The 16,758-nt window shown below is 41.6% G+C and overlaps 1 protein-coding gene across 1 annotated transcript; it reads right to left on the reverse strand.

Moving 5' to 3' along the window:
- Positions 1 to 653: 653 nt before the first annotated feature.
- ERFE (erythroferrone) lies at positions 654 to 11,954 on the reverse strand. Its single transcript, XM_044435030.1, has 8 exons — positions 11,152 to 11,954; positions 9,430 to 9,552; positions 7,792 to 7,867; positions 6,330 to 6,547; positions 4,932 to 5,040; positions 4,125 to 4,215; positions 3,549 to 3,627; positions 654 to 3,049 (listed from the first exon to the last, which is right to left on the reverse strand). The coding sequence occupies exons 1-8, from the start codon at positions 11,326 to 11,328 to the stop codon at positions 2,951 to 2,953; spliced, it is 972 nt and encodes a 323-aa protein (XP_044290965.1). The 5' UTR covers positions 11,329 to 11,954; the 3' UTR covers positions 654 to 2,950.
- Between the last annotated feature and the right edge of the window lie 4,804 nt (positions 11,955 to 16,758).

Genomic DNA, 16,758 nt, shown 5'->3' on the forward strand with positions numbered 1-16,758 from the left:
TCAAAAGGTGATTATCAAGAGCTGCCTTGCTAAAGAGGATAAAAACCTAGTATGGACCTTAGCTTCGATTTTTCAATTCAAATATCAAGCTTATAATTTTATATAGGTACCAGTGCACTCAGTTGTAGTCACTACATAGTCAATGAGTCCAGCAATAGGGTATCCTTACTAAACACATATCTGATGTCAGATGGTAGTGGGGGTTTTTTCCATTTATTAATCTGGATTTGGGTGAGCAGAGAAGATTTAAGACACATTCATGCACTACTGGGTAATGCATCACTCTTGGGCAATGGCTTCTACTGATTCTTGCTTTCTTTCATTTATATGCCGTCCTGTTGCAAAGGTCTCAGGATGGCTTACATAAGCCATATCAAATTGCATCATTAACAAAGTGAAAATATTCATTCTCTCAAACGTTTACACCTTTTGAGAGGGTCTTAGGGCTGGTTTACAAATGCATGCATGTGGCTTGAGATCACTGCACTGCATCATTGGTGCTTGAATAGTTACAGACACTGCGGAAAAGCCATGGGTGCATTGCTATTTGAAGCTTTTCAATCAAGTGACAAACACAAACCTTGGATTTTGAGTTCAGTGGTTAACTAGTTATCTTATGTTTCAAGAGACCTGTTTTGAACATTGCACAATAATTGCTGTAGGGTTGGAATTGTGTGAACTAGAGAATCATCTTTTTATTAAAGCATTTTAAATCAATCCTTCTATTGTAATTAAAACAGACTTAGGAGCTACAGAAACCCATAAAATGAAGGGTATATAGAAATCTGAGAATGTGGGCAGGACCAGTAACTTCAAAACGAAGTAGCAATCCCATGACTAACTACCATTTACACCAAAGGTGTGCTATACGGGGACCTTTCATCTGCATTGCAAGTCTATTTTAAAAAGTCCATTCCATTCCAAGTAAATAAGACATAACAGCAAATGCATAAATATATATTCCTTAATATAGTACAATAAATAGAGCTCTTCATAAAATATTTCATGGCACATGTGTGTACACACATTTGTGTGTAAGGATTATAAAAGAGTGGCAGTATGAAGGCTGGTGCTGATCATGCTGCAGGGGAGGACTCCACCTTGGCCTTATCAGCCGCAATGGCACTTCCAGAGCCGGAAGGGTGGGTGCACCACTTACTGAGAACTTGTAATTTGTAAAACATATACAGGCAATAGTTTAATATATTTGGCTGATTAGCACCCTTTAGGGTTCTAAAAATGAGAAGAAAGTAGATCTTCAGATGTTTGGGACTTCAACAACCAGAAGCCCCTGTCAGCCTGGCCAGTGGTCATACATGCAGGGAGTTGAAGTTCCAAACATCTAATGATCTGTTTTCTGCAATTTGCTTTAGAACAAGAGTAGGGAACCTTCTATATGTTGTTTGACTAAAACTCGCAACATACTGCCCAGTAGTGCTACATGCATTCTAACTTTTCAGAAACTGTCTTCCCTTGTTCCTTATGTTGTAAAGAATAATGAACGGAAGCCTTTAAAAGGTATTTTTAAAGGTGCTTGTTAAGTCAAACAAGTAAGTGGCAAGTATCTTGTCAGGCATGATAGCTTTTAAACACGGATAAGACTTAAAGATACAAGTCTTATAAATGCATTTGGTAGCAACGCAGTCCCTGGAAGGCATGTTTACATGATTTCCCCCCCTGATCTCAAATGGAATCAATTTAAAAATCATGAAAAGTTAGACCAAGGCTGTAAAAACAAATCATCTTCAAGCTGATTTGGTGCCGGTGCTCCACTGGACGTCCCTCTTGTATCAACATTCCCCAGGATACTTTACTGAAAGTTTTTTAGATGGCTTGTAGGGAGTGATACAGCAGCTGGGGAGACCTGTTACACAAGTATCTTCTTGGGCTAGAAGAGATAAGGGTGTGTTCTTCCCCCCTGCCATCTCTAGAAATTTTTAAAAAATACACAGGAACAGGTCAAATGCCTGCCTACGTGCCAGGCTGGCTGAAGCAGTAGAGGGTGGTGGTGTGCTATGTTAAATTTCTTGGATATCGTGCTGCAGTTCTAGCAGCCCCAGAGAAATAAAAACAATTACTAAGAAAGGGAAGCCCCCCTTCTTTTCCTCTGTCATATCACCAGTGCATGCCTGAGCACGTAACTTTATAAGCAACCTCTGATAAAGAAGCATTTTGTAGGTTTAAAATGAGGGCTATATTCTACCTCTGTTGATGAGCTTTCTGCCATCTGGGTAATGTGGTAGGAGGGACTTTAAGGCAATTGTGATGGGTAGGCTAGCAATGCACTTAACAACCCAGTGCCTCCAAGCCTGATCCAGAGCGGCAAATCAGAAATAGCAATCTATCCAGTGTTGTTTGGCGGCTACCATCAGCACAAAGCAATAAAGAAATTTTATTTCTAGTTTTAGGAAGTGACCAGACATGTGGAGAATCCTGCACAAAAGGAAAATCTATACACAAAAGGACAGTCTATATGTATGTGCGCACATGCCCATTGTCCTTAGAGAAATACTGTGAATAAGGTAACAAATGTCTGCAAACAATATAATCCTTTGCAAGCCTATTTTGCAACTATACTCCTAGAAATGAACTAGGGCTAAGAATCTCCACTGAAAATAGACTGTGAAACTGAAGTATCAAACAGCAGATACTTAGTAAAGGAGGATTTTCTAGTTTAACTGCATCAGCCCTATATAAATGTCTTTTAGAATTCTACTCAGTATTTTTTACTTAGTTTTAGCATGTGCTGTGCCAGTTTTCCTGAACTGGAATCCTCACCTTCATATGCTTAACCAGTGAAGAGCAACATGGGTTTGCTTGCGTTGCACAAACGGGAACGGTGTTTCCTTCTAGTGTTTGGAACACCATGTATTTCATTGACAGGAATAAGCTTAGCTTAGGGCTGATGTAAGGCAGGGCTTCAGCATAGCGTCAGGTGGCCATGGGCCAGTCAGGTGCCCAGGAGTACTGCTCTGAAGTCCGAACCTCTTCGTACAGTGAGGGAGGATCCTGTTGCATTGTCTACAAATACCGAAGCATACTGGCCAGCCTGGAACAAAGAAGCAAAAGGTGAGTGAGGAAACTGAACAAGATAAATTTCTTCTCTCAAGGGCAGGAGGCCAGCTACTGTTGAAAAAAAGCCATGCTCTTGGAGTAGGGAAGGCAGTATCAGATCTGGTCTTTGGCATTAACTGAAAACACCTGGTCCCTACATCACTTTTTATAATTTTCCACGCTTAACCCTTCGTAAATTGGCTGATCATGTATTTACACAAAAGATCTGCAGTCTCTTGATGGCTATAAAAAGTTGCCTGCTTTCAGCATCTGTCAGATTCTGGAGAGAAAATCATGACTAGATGGTCAGATTTGTGCCATGAAGTTGGCCTCTGCTTTCCATATAGTGTAAAACTGGTCCTGCATCTGTCTAAATAGGAAGTTTTCTCCACAGTCCTCAATGTTGAATACTCCTGGCTTTCCAAATTGGATGCTAACCATTGATAGTACTCACATAATTTACTTTTTTTTTTTTTTTAAGATGCAGTACTCACCTGCAGGAAGAGAATTCCACTGACTGAAATAGTGAAATGTTCACTGTTTTTGTCCAAACCACTCACTGTTTCCAGAGACCTGAAAGCAAGAAATATCAATATTGATACTAAACAGATACCAGAAAAAGATATCCCTTATTACTCTGTTAAGGACTCAATCCTTTGCAAATTCAGACAGTAAAAAGGTCAGCAATTCTCTGCAGCGCTGGCAGCATTATGCGGAGAGTTGTAGGCTTATTTTCCTATCTCCTAACTTTCAAAGGATTGTGCCCTAAAGTAACCCATGTCACTTTGTTCCCAGGAGCTACATCAGTGTTCCTTTCTTACAGCCTTCTTTATAAGTTTAAGCTGCATGTTGCCCTGTGTAGGTCACTTCCAAATAAGAAAATTATTGATTAGCTATGGTGGAAGACATCATTTAAGGGTGAAAAGATAAGCAATCATATGTATATCACTGCAGCTTATCACTAAGTGCCCTATATAAAAAGGGACATAGGCTGGGTCAGTCTACAACAGAATTGAGTGGGGGTTGTAATTATTGTTTTCCCAGTCTACACTACTGGCAAATATACTTACGAGTTGCGACGGCAGAGTGACTGGACACAAATCAGCAAACGCAGCCGATCTCTGACACGGGGCTGGTTCCTCTTTGGATATTCTTTAGGAACTACAATAGGCAAGAGCTAATTAGGCTGAATTGCAGACAAGCTCCAGCTGTTAAAAGACGCTTCAGCTTCAGCTGTTAGATGCCTCCTGCTTTAGGGTACATTTTGTATTGTTAAATCATCCTGAGATTTTGGTAAGGGACAGTCTAGAAAAGTTTTAAATCAGTAAATAAGTCTATGCATATTTAGATAGAATAAACCCGCAGCATGTCCCAGCCAGCCATGCTGGGATTAAAGGCCTTTTTTCTGTTTAAACCTACTTACTACTCCAGTGCTTAAAAGCCTCAATCAAGTTTCAAAGCTACATTTCAAAGCTTCCTGGGCTTTCTGTTACTATTTTGCTGCCACCAAAAACTCTCAACAGACATTAAAGGTCCACTTAAATAAACTGGGAAGCACATCCTAACCCTAATAAAGTACAGGCTAACCAAGTGACATGTATTCTATGAAGCTTCCCATGAGTCTTATAATCTTCCCCTGCCAAATTTCTCCTTGAGTCTTGGGATTCCATATTACCCCAAATCCTTACCAGAGCAGAACTGATAATGCTAGACAGCAGTTCTTCTAGATCCTTATTTCGGGAGTATACAGAATTAACTTTCCCATTTTTCTTAAATGGATCATTTAGTAAACCGGAACCAGCCACCTCTTCATTGCCTAGCATTTCTATGTTGTTGAAGATCCCAACTCAGAATACTTTTTAAAGCTGAGTACTTACTGATATGCAGTGTGGCAGTGAAGATGTAATATCCACTGAGGGGTGCTTTGTACTGACCATTGTTAAGGTTTAGTCCTAAGCCACGGTGGAACATCTCCTCCTTTTTAGGCTAATACAAAACAAACAAAAAGAATCATGTTGAGTGGGAGAAAATAATTCCAGTTTTCACTGTCATGCATGGGAGGAGAAGTCTATAAAGTGGTTCTTCACATAACATGGCTGTGGTCCCACGAATTACATCCCTACTACTCTGAGACTTCTGAGTTTCATATTCTTTCCTAGGCTGAAACCCACAAGGCAGGAGGAATGGTGGAGGCAATCTTCACCTCCCACTCTCCATCCTTGGTTTTGACTAAATGGACTTTCAGCAATGGCCCTTTGGAGAGTTGGGTAAGGAGGCTGCAAAAAAGTCAGAGTTTGTATTAAGCATTCTTTATATTTTTTCAGGGACTGCAGGTGGCGCAGTGGTTTAAACCACTGTGCTGCTAGGCTGGTTGATCAAAAAGGTCACCGGTTCGAATCTGCACAATGGAGTGAGTTCCCATTGCTCGGTCCCAGCTCCTGCCAACCTTGCAGTTCGAAAGCATGCAAAAGCAAGTAGATAAAAAGGTACCACTTCAGTGGGCAGGTGACAGCGTTCCTGCACTTTGGTGTTTAGTCATGCCAGCCACATGACCACGGAGACTGTCTGCGGACAAATGCTGGCTCCCTCGGCTAGGAAACGGAGATGAGCACTGCCCCCTAGAGTCAGGCATGACCGGACATAACGTAAAGGGGAAACCTTTACTATATTTTTTCAGAGGCTATTTACATTCTAGAAAACTAGCTTTTTAATTCAAAATCATAGCTTGGAGATGTAGTTGAAGAATATACTTCAATAGCTTAGAAAGCTGAAGGCAAGTTATCTGTAATTTATTAATGCTCATGGTTTAATGAAGTTGGCTAGGATTGTGGAACTCCTTCTAGCCCAAGGGCTGAATTCCATTTTAGAGACACTGGTGGGATCCATATTCCAATGGAGGACTGGATGAAAGCAAAAGGGCACCCAAAATACTAAAAATAAAGCATAATTTTAGCTTCAAGGTCTTGCTGCCAACAGCTAAGCTGAGAAGTTGAATTTCAACATTTCAGAATGGGGGATAAACTGCAAAGCCAGGAAACTACTTACTGGCAAATGGGGGAAAGGGGTGTGGCTGGAATGCTGGAGGGCCAAGTTAGAGTACCAGGAGGGCCAGCTTTAGCCTACGGCTTGAGTACTCCCCTGCCCCTCACACACTGCTTTGGTAGTACTGAAGCCAATGCCATCTCTTTTCCTGAGGTTTGTAAGCAGATATTGGCCACTGCAAGAAAAATCACAGCAAAACAACCAGAGATCATTCTCTTTCCTCTTTTACTCACTATGTAATAAAGTTGAATCTCTTGCAATGATCGTCGTTCAATTGAAATGTTCTTCCGGGTTTGGCAGTGGAATGCCGCTTCTATTTGCCCTTGTTCCTGCCTTTCTAGCAGCGGCCTACTACTCTGGATGAGAAATTTCTCTTCTTGGTTTGTATCCTCTTCTTCCTGGCAGTTTCCACAGGCTTTCAGATTAATCTGCTCCCGTTCCCTGATTATTCCTGAGTGACCAAAAACATAAAACTGCCTGAGTGTGATAGGCCGAATCATGCTGTCCAGAAAAGGTCAAAACTTCACCTGCTTGTCTTCAACCACAGCAAGTGAAGTCAACAAACTTAACATGGTAGACTGTAACAAAGATGCAACCGTTAGTCATCCTAATATAGACAATTCTAAGCAAAGTGTCCATCTAGATTCTTTTGGACTGTCAAGGGTCAATTTAATGTGTTCACGTTTCTGAAGCAACAACAGATGAAGCATGGAAAGTACACTGGGCGCCTGATATCTCAGGCAGGCCCAATTGACTTGAGATGAGGAGAAAAGATAGCAGAATATTTGGCCCTGCCTTGCACCAGCACCAAACCAAAAAGTGCTAGAGGAAGGAAGTCCCTCTCTGTACCTGATTTAAAAATACTGTTCTCCATTCCTATTTTGCTAGCCCCCAGCAGGCTGATAAATGGTTTTACAGCAATATAAACTGGGTTTCTAAGGCTGCTATCTAGGGTTCTCATGCTACATCTCCTCAGCTGCTGCTTGGTGGTGGTGGAGTGTGACTATGCCATGTTTATAAAACAGTATATTCCAACCTAGGTGCTATCTCAGGTGTGTCTGACTGCAACTCACAGCAAACAGCCATGCTGACTGGGAATGATGAGAATTGCATCCCCAAGACGTCTGGAAGGGCACTGGGTTGGGACAGATTGCTGTCATCCAGGCAGTGCGCCATTATCAGAGACTGCAGGGTTGATGAGTGCTGTGCAGCTGTATAATGCAATACTGCACAAATGTTTTCAAGTGGGAGTAAGTTACTAAATCTTTGGAACTCACTTGTAAACTAATACGATTTTTATAGGCTCAATTTCTTCCTCCACTGAAAATGAGGACCACAATGAGGACCATCTCATTGCACACCCTACCCAGAATGTCCTATGATCACAGTCCTATGCATGTTTAAGTAGAAAAAAAGACAACTCCCAGCATTCCTATGAGTTTTTCATCTTTTTCTGTCTGAGCATGCAGAGGATTGCACCCCTTAATGATGTTTAGAGAGATCTTAAGAAAAAATTGTTTTTTGCTTTAAGAAGATCTTGATTCTGTCAGTAGGACTGAAGAACCCTAGAACCATAGTCCAGAACCCAGAAGGCAACCATTACACCAATAAAGCCACTATTATTCTGGGCCTGATTCATTATTCTATGCATATGGGTTTACTGGTGACACAGTGTACAAAGAAACCATTCCGTACCTTTCAGTAACATTCTGAATTCCTTCAGCACCTCCTCTTGAGTGATAAGGGCTCCAGGAGGTCCTGGAATGCCAAACTAGAAAGCAAATACAGGAGGTTTTAGACACATATCCCAACACATACCCATTATCTGCTAGCTGTGGCCAACTCTCCATCTCTATGGTTCCAAAATATGGACCTAAAGGACTCCTGCAATCTCTGCAGAACAGGAAGCAGAACCAATCCAAACATTTTGCTGCCTGAGGCCAAAAACAATGTAACCCCCCCCCCATCCTGCCAATTCCACATCCAACAGGTGAGTGGACTGGCTCAGTTCTGCCAATGCGACCGCATCCTCTGCTGGCTCTGACAGCAAATGGGCAACTTAGGAAGCTCTACGGCAGGCCATGCGGCAGCTGTGTGTTCTGTGCCCTTCAGCATCTGCTGCCTGAACAGAGTGCCTCACTTCCTCTAATGGGAAGGCTGACCCTGATGGGAAAGGGGGGAACAGCCATTGCTAGTGCATCATTTTTAGATTGCAAGGAGGACATAAGTTCACAATCCCCCACCTCAACCATTCTGAAATTAACTAGCATGCAGAGATTCTCAGATACGGGAGAGCATAATGACTAGGAAGTATGTGTCTTATTCATTTTGCAGATGATCTCTGCGTGAAAACAGTACTGTTAAAACTGTGGCATACATGGATTTAGGCAGATGCATTTATTGAGCCCCAAAAACAGGCTTTTCAATAGCGGCTTCAGGAGTGGAGGAATTTTAAGAGATGAGGACTGGTAAATGACAGGCCAAGGATGCCTAACCCTTTGCCTAGCTGCCATTTCTCTGCTCTAAATCACACAGCCCAGTGACTCCTCCCCAGGTTTCAAAAGTATGTGTGTAATGTGACCGTAACATGGTTAGCCACTAACATTATGAAATGGTAGAAATCCAGCTCCAGAGAAGCAAAGACTGCCAGAGAGAAGTAAAAAACATGTCATGTTTTCAAACTATGTGAAAGGCAGATAACTATAAATTTTTAAACACAGCAGACAACTCCCCTATAAATAGAAGTAGCCAAACGTATTCAAGGTTAATTTAAATTATATGTAATGTGGATTTAGATAGAATACCACTTGCATGTTTTCCTGATAACTCCACAAGTAAAAAGGCTGGAGAGATTTTTTTTTTTAAATGAATACAATTGAAGACCAAACTCTTGAAGCCTCCCTGTAGTTACAGCCCTGGTACAAAGTGGGCTTTCCTATATTGGGCAGTATAGAAATGTAACAAATAAAGCATTTTGATATTGGATTTTCCCCATTGTATATCCTAATTTGGTAAGGACAGAGTGCCAACAAGTTTCCTTCCCATTTATTCTATACAGCATTCTTCACCCCTCAGTTGTACTAAAAGGCATGAATACTAAAAGGCATTTCTTTTCTCTTTTGTTTGCAAGGTTTCTATGTCCCTGCTATAAACCCATCTGTGCTTCTTAAAGCACAGATGGTTTTAAATCAGGTAGGCAAACCATGCACTTTAAATCATTTTGCTTTAAGTAGAGACAAGCACCAACACTTTTTGTCAAAAGAGCCTTGCTTCCTAAGAGTCTCTCACCTAGACAAACTCTGAAAAATGTCTGCGCCGAGACATAATGCTCACCTTGAACTTTTGGGATTTGGCTTTGTTCTTGCTTCTGTTGTTCATCCCATTGTTGGATTGCTTCATAAGGAGCATCCAAGCATGCAACGAATCATTGCTGCGAATCCTGTTTGTAGGCGTTGCCTTTGTAAAATGAGAAGAAAAGTCAAAGATGAAAATAAAAATAAAGCAATACTAGAGGTGAAGTGCAGAAGATAAGACGGGGACAGATACAATAAAAGGTAAAACAGTGCTTCATAAAGCACTGGATTAGTTTTGTGGATTATCTTTGCTCAACATCTTCAAGAAGGTTGTAATAGCCATGTATCAAGCCTGATTTTTCTCTGGTCTGTATTATCTGCCTAGTTCATAGTGTACCATCATGCAGGTTTACAATCAATTTTCATAAGGATGATACACTGACTGGGTTTGCATGACATGACAACCAAGCATGGTTTGTCAACCACAGAGGGTAGTTTTGCCTTGCAAACCCAGAACAGATTGCTCTACCCTGGCTTGGAGTTGTGGTTGTGTGACTCATGATGGATTCTCATGTCATCTCAGCCTGGATGATACAACCTATTGTGGGTTAAGTCCAACTACAATCAAGCCACTTGGCAAAAGCAGTAAGACGATTTTGCCAAGTGGCTAGTGGGTAAGCTCTGTTTCCCTTCTGCATTTCACATTGTTGTGGTCCAACTGTTTCCCCCTCACTCCCTGATGTCCTTCCCAGTTCATGGCAGACAGCAGAGATCACTGCAGCTGGCTGTATAGCCGACTGAAGCAATCCCTGCTCTCTTGCAATGAAGTGTCCTTTCTAAATTGCAGCATTCTCCATATTGTGTAAACCATACAGGGATCCTTGTGGCTATTGTAATGGTCTATAAAACATAAATAAATAGAAATAGATAAATTCCCTTACTAAGTGAAGGGTAAGCATGTGGACATATTATAGCCACTATGGATGTTTCCAGTGAAGGCTATTACGGCACCATCACACTGCCTCTTTCACAGAATTCGGGGGGGGGGGATTGGGGGGGCATATATTGTCTTCAACTTGTAACACTGAAATGTTTTCCTTCTGCCTTTTCAATTACCACAGATTATTTTTTAAGAAAGAAAAGACAGAACAGCTGCAGTACTTACTCTTTGATAGCACTAGCAGCCCTCCACCTGAATGCATCCTAGGTCCAATCCACAATGAAATGGCAGCATGGATGTAAATGGTAGCAACGATGTATAGTACAACCCTATAAATGTTTAATCAGATATATGTCCTACTGAGCTCATTGGGATTTTTTCCCCCAGTAAGTGTATACAGGAACTTACAGGAGTGGACGATGGACTATGAATCCTTCCAGATAGAGGACTCCCAGTATTAACAATAAGAAGGCATTGGGCAGCTATTCTATTTTCTCTTAAAAGCAGCAGCAGTGGAAAAGCTTGGGAGGATGGGGAGAGCAGACAACATTGTCTGGACTCTCTATAAAATTCCATGAATGAGACAAAATGACTGCATGATGAAGCCTGTAGCATTTGAAATGGGACACACACACACATTCACACTTCCAAGGGCAAATGTTCCTGTATGCAACATCCAAAAGCTAAATCTACTACTTTGTTTTCTCTCCTTTTTAATCCCACTGTTGCAGAAGTAAATTCAAAGGGAAAGCGTCTATTATTACTAAGGCATGGGCAGAAGAAGCTCTAAATTAGTGATTTGAGAGTCGCATCTGTACTTACCAAGTCATTGGATGTTGGCAAGGACAGGCTGCCTGTTTCATTCCATTGGGATTTCTTCTCCTGGTTCCTTCTGCTTCCATGTTGCTCACGTTCCAAAGAGCCAGTACAAAAAGTCAGTGCTAGCAGTCCCATGGCCAATAATCGGAGTGGACAGCTGGAAAGGAGGGGCCCAGCCATCCTCTGGCACGCTGTCCTGCAGTTAGTTTCTATAGAGACAGATTCGCCGCAATAAGCATTGCCAGGAACTTTGCAGGAGCAGAAACTTTCAGCTGTGGTCCTTCAAAGAGGTCAATATTCTTGGGGGATTCTACACAAGAATTTTAACTGCAGGACAAAAATTGTTCAGTCTATCTTCAGCAACTATTTCTGTTTTTACCCACAACAGAGGGGTTTAAATTTAAAAGAGCAAAACAGGGAGGTTGATCTTCAGTTGAATGTTCAGCAGACCAGATCAAGGCCCTGGTGTTTTGTTTTCACTGAGTCAAAGGCAAGGAAAAGAGCAAGGCAGAAAGGATTTTGAAGAGATGGCTTCAGCAGTAGCCCCGTCACCTGTGAAATGTTAAAGCAAGGTGTGTATCCTCAGTACAAAACGCTGCATTCAGCCATCAAAGGGGTAGTTTCCTCTCTTGTTCCCGGATCTTCTGTTAAAGCTTAGCTAAAGCTCCATACCCAGACGGCAGAGACCTTCAATTCAGTGCTTTGGCACCTGGGAAGGGCCCTGGCCCATCCTCTTTTCACCTACACCCTCTCAGAAATCGCCTGCCTTAAGACACCACTATGTCCCTGCTCCTGACTGAATCTCTCTGCTGGCTTCCCTCCCTTTAATAAGCTTGAATTCCCCGCCTCACAGCAGTTGCCTCCCATTCTCATGGTCCTCTAGCGAGTTTAATTAGAGAGCCACCTGTTGGCATCAGCGGCAAACTGTACTTTGGCTGAGTTCACGTTTTAACTAAAAGCATAACAGACCCAGGTATGTATAGAGAAGGTCGCTCTCCTAGTTTAAACTGAAAGGCTCAGGCTGGAGAAAAAAGCAAAGTATGAATGGACCCGGAAAGGCTTTATTTCTTTCAAGTAGCAAGAGTGCCAGATGTGTGCTGGGAGAGAAGTAGATTAAGTGGTAGGACTCAGTACCTGAAGAGGTCTGTGAGATGGACCTACATATACATTTATACTCATCCATTCTGCTGTAGTGTAATGCTAACTTTGCTCTTTGCTGAAATTTCACTTTTGTGTGTTGATTTGTATTAATTCACTGATTTCTCCTTAGCTTAATATTAATCTCCAAGGCAGCATATGCCATTTTAAAATACAGATAACAAATAAAGGCAAACAACAATAAAAACAAGATTGCTATTAAAAAGTGTAATGAAACAACACCAACCATAACCCAAGAGAGCAAAATATCAGGAAAAGCAGCAACATACATCAGCAACACTGCATAGCTCTCTTTGAGACTGGAACGTTTTGATGGAAACATGTTTGGTGGAAACAGCACCCATGGCTTGGACCCTTATTAAATTATGCAAAGTTAAAATAAGTTGCTGGCTGGGAAATGCTGGGAGTTGTAGCACTTTTTCTGCTGAAAACTGCATAGGATGGTGCCTTTAAGGAAGTTATAAAAGGTTTCTCATCTTTTCCTCTCTATGCCCTCTAGCAGCTACCTGCAGTCTCCCCAAAGCCTCTTCATATGGTTAGTACCATCTCCTGTTAGACAGGAAAGGGAAACAGAGAATTAGCAAATCTCTTCAAATCAAGCAGGCTTTGCCCATGTTAAAAATTGATTTAGTTGGATTTATATCCCACCTTTTTCTATTTTAAAGAACTCCAAGTGGCTTGCTCAGTCATTTTCCTCCTGCTGCTCTCCATCTTAGCCCCACAACAACAACCCTGTGAGGTAGTTTGGAACGAGAGTCTGTGACTGACCCAAAGTCACCCAATTGGCTCCGTGAGTGAGCAGGGACTAGAACCCAGATCGCCTGAGTCCAAGTCCCATGCTCTTAACCACTATACTACACTGGCTCTCTTAACAAGCAGCATTCTGAGCAATTAGATGCTGGCCCTGGTCCTCCTCCAGAAAAGTTAGCAGAAGACATACAGGGTCCCCTGCCAAGCCCCCATGGGTCAGTTCCTGGAGGAACTGAAAGTATTTCCATAGACTGGACTTCTATGAGCCAAAGATTCTGCAGTTTGAGAGACAGGCAGAGGTGTGCAAAACCATGTGACATGTTCTCACAGAGTGGTCACATATTTTACTTTGCACAGCACAGTCCTCAGTTTAAATCAAAGGATGGTTCTCCATTTAAAGATGTTTAATTTAAAGATAAGGAACCACAAGAAAGAAGAGCAGTAAAGACCTCGCAGTTAGCATCTTGGCAATTGACTTAGCAGGAACACAAGTTACCGCATCAAAAGCACCCCTGATATAGTAGATGCATTCCTATCTAAATTATAGTAATGCTTTCTAAATTTGCATGTTGATAAGCAAATTACTGTACTGATTTTGTTGTCCTCTTTTGTTCTCTTTTTTGATGTGTAAGAAGTAAACCTAGAAGGTACTACCCTCAGTTTGTTCATCCCTGCTGCTATTTTCTAGCTAAAACAGGTATAAGCAGGCTTTAAATGCAAATCAGTCAGCCAAAAATATAAGGAACTTAAATAAGCTTAAATTAAAGGACTTGCAGAATGTAAAGGATACCAATCAATTCTCTCTCTCTATTTTGTTTTTTTCAAAATGGAGGGGGTGAGGCAGAAACAACAGTTTGTTGTGGTGGTTGGAATGTTGGACTGAGAAGTCAGGAGATCTGGGTTCTAGTCCCCACTCAACCATGAAGTTCCATGGGTGACTTTCGACCACTCACAGACTTTCAGCCCAACCTACCTCACAAGCTTGTTGTGAGGATTAAATGGAGCTGTATAAGGGTTCTTCACAAGAGGAAGGAAAGTACAATGTAAATACAATGTAATAATCATAATGTTTAACGTTTTCAGTAGTCCCAGATTAAGTATGGTTGACAGTGGTGCACCCAGGTCTGGACCCTGAGGCAAAGGTCCAGAACTTCACAGCCTTGGGGTCCCTCAAATAAGCACCTAGAGAGTGGCAAGCTGGCAGAAGCTATTTTATTTAATTGTAGTGATGCTGCTGCTGCTATGATTTAAATAAGTTTAAAATGCAAAACAGCACAGACACAGGAATGTTGTTGCTTTAAGTCAGGGCCTAAGTCAGACTATTACTTACTGTTGTTCTAAAATACCAGAAATATAGAAGCAATTGTAAGCATGTCCTGGCAGCTGGACTGGGAGAAAAAGATAAATGCCAGTAAGATAAATGTGAATACACATCACTCTCCTAACAGTCCCCCAATAATACTACTAAATCCAAGATTTAAGAGGTTTTCTACACGCGTGTGTTAATTTGTTGCATATCCTTTTAGTTTTGTTGCAGGACTGAGGTCTTAGCACTAAACAGGAGCGTTTTCTTTTAACAAATGAAATACTTGCTGTTTACAAACATAACCAAATTGGAAGATCATGACTAAGGAACCCCCAAACAACCATGAATAGGCAATGGCAAATGCACTATAAATGCCTAGAACCTCTAGAATTACCTTGCTGCACCACTGAGAACAAACCCTGGGAGAACATAGGATTCTTCCTGAACTTTTCTTCTGTCCCGCCAGCCTCACTTCAATGCACTACTCTCTCTGCCGTGTGCTAGTGGTATCCTTTGGATTCACCATGAAATTTTTTTTATGTATTTATACTTTTTAAAAATCTTCTCAGTAGAACCTTCAGGGCTGTTTATGAAAAGAAAATGCAATGCAAATATTCTGCTAGTGCAAGGGTGCCACAACACAAGAATAAATGCACCATTTTGTCAATGCTGGCTAGCAGTTGAGAGCTTATCAACATGATCCTAGCCCTTCCCAAGAGTAATTTGGGAATATGGTGGCCCTGTGTATCCGTCTATGTTCAGATCTCTGCTCATCCAAAATACTGACAATGGAAAAGCTGCTGTTTCTAAGCCAGTACTCCCCTATATCCGTAAGGATTATTGTATTACATTTTTATCCATTCTTCCAAGGGGCAGGACTTTATTTATTTAAAATATTTGTAAGCCACCTTTAAGGATAATCCTCCACTGATTTCTCTGTATACGCCTGGACATTTTGCTCCCCACAAAACCTCTCAGGTGTAGGTTACATAGAGAGAAAGTAACTGGGACTTAAGGCAGTCTAATACCATGTACTACACCACATGTATTGGTATATTTGTCTTAATGCTGCAGTACGCATTCTAAACTAAATTGTTAATACACAAGGCTATTTTGGCTGGGCAGTCACCCTTTTTGTCTTAGAATCAGACCTTAGAGACATGTTGGGAATCCTATGACTGAATACGCATGTACAACTGCAATGGAAAGCAGGTTTGTAGAGGAGCTGTCTTTCTCTCTCCTCGATGATGCTTGGGTGAAATCTAAGCTTCATTCTTGAGTTCTCATGTCATTGTCTTGGCCCACTATTCCTAGCGAAGTGATGCAAACAAGCTGTTCTCTCTCTCACTTTCCCTTGAAGGGGAGGACCATGCCGATGAAGTCATGGGAATGAAAACTCTATCTTTCCTTGAAAACAATGTAATGCAGAAGGGAAGTCAATGCATATGGTTTCCATAGTAACAGCAGTACTTAGCTTCCGTTGCCAGACTAGAAACCCAAGCCCTATCTAATCACGTTACTTGAGTTCTTTATTATGTGGTGGGAAGTGTCTGTCCCAGTAAGCTAGGAATGGGGATGCATGGCCCTCTAGCTGTTATTTGACTTCCACCCTATTCACCCTTCACCATTGGCTGCTCTGGCTAGGGTCAATGGGAGCTGTAGTCCAACAGTATCTTGAGGACTACACATTCCCCACCATTGTCGTAAGATAGAATCCATACTCACATGCTGGTCACAATGCCTACAACAGCAAATAATCTCTTTATTAGTATTTGATGTAAACCATTTCTGCTCTAGTTTTCTACTGACAGCAGGCCCTCCAAGGCAACTGAGCAAAAAAACTAAACAACATAAACATGTTTTTAAACATTCAAAGGCAATGGTAATTGTTGAAGGGACATTGGTGTAAAATGTTCATCTCTTAGGATTTAGATTCTACTACTGGCGTACAGAATTATGCATGGAATGAAGAAAATGGATAGGGAGAAATTTTTCTCTCCCTCCCTTATAATGCTAGAACTCAGGGTCATCCCATCAAGCTGACAGGTGGGAGATTGCTTCTTCACACAATGCATAAACTATGGAATTGACTTCCAGGAAATGAAGCAATAGCCACCAACTGGGACAGCTTTAAAAGACAATTGGATAAATTCATGGAGGTTAAGGCTAGCGATGGCTATGAGTCATGATGGGTATGCTATCTCCATTAGAAGAGACAGTATGAATATGTACACCGATTGCTAGGAAACCTGGGTGTCCTGCATGTGAACTTGTTATCCCCTGTATGAACAGAATGTTGAACTAGATGGCCCCTTAATCTGATCCAGTATGGCTCTTCTTACGTTTTTATGTGCTGCTGTTGAAACTGTTGAAGTTGCCTGATAACTACAGGGGAA

The sequence above is a fragment of the Varanus komodoensis genome, unplaced genomic scaffold (assembly GCF_004798865.1).
Source record: "Varanus komodoensis strain SLA01 unplaced genomic scaffold, ASM479886v1 scaffold1, whole genome shotgun sequence".
NCBI classification, from domain to species: Eukaryota; Metazoa; Chordata; class Lepidosauria; order Squamata; family Varanidae; genus Varanus; species Varanus komodoensis.

What these genes read in the sequence shown, in the direction of transcription:
- ERFE (XM_044435030.1), bottom strand. Translation starts at nt 11,328, where the DNA reads ATGGCTGGGCCCCTCCTTTCCAGCTGTCCACTCCGATTATTGGCCATG. An exon ending in AGATTCAACTTTATTACATA is followed by an intron (nt 5,041 to 6,329) that starts GTGAGTAAAAGA and finishes GTTTTGTATTAG; the next exon opens with CCTAAAAAGGAGGAGATGTT. An exon ending in GTGGAATTCTCTTCCTGCAG is followed by an intron (nt 3,050 to 3,548) that starts GTGAGTACTGCA and finishes TCTTTGTTCCAG; the next exon opens with GCTGGCCAGTATGCTTCGGT.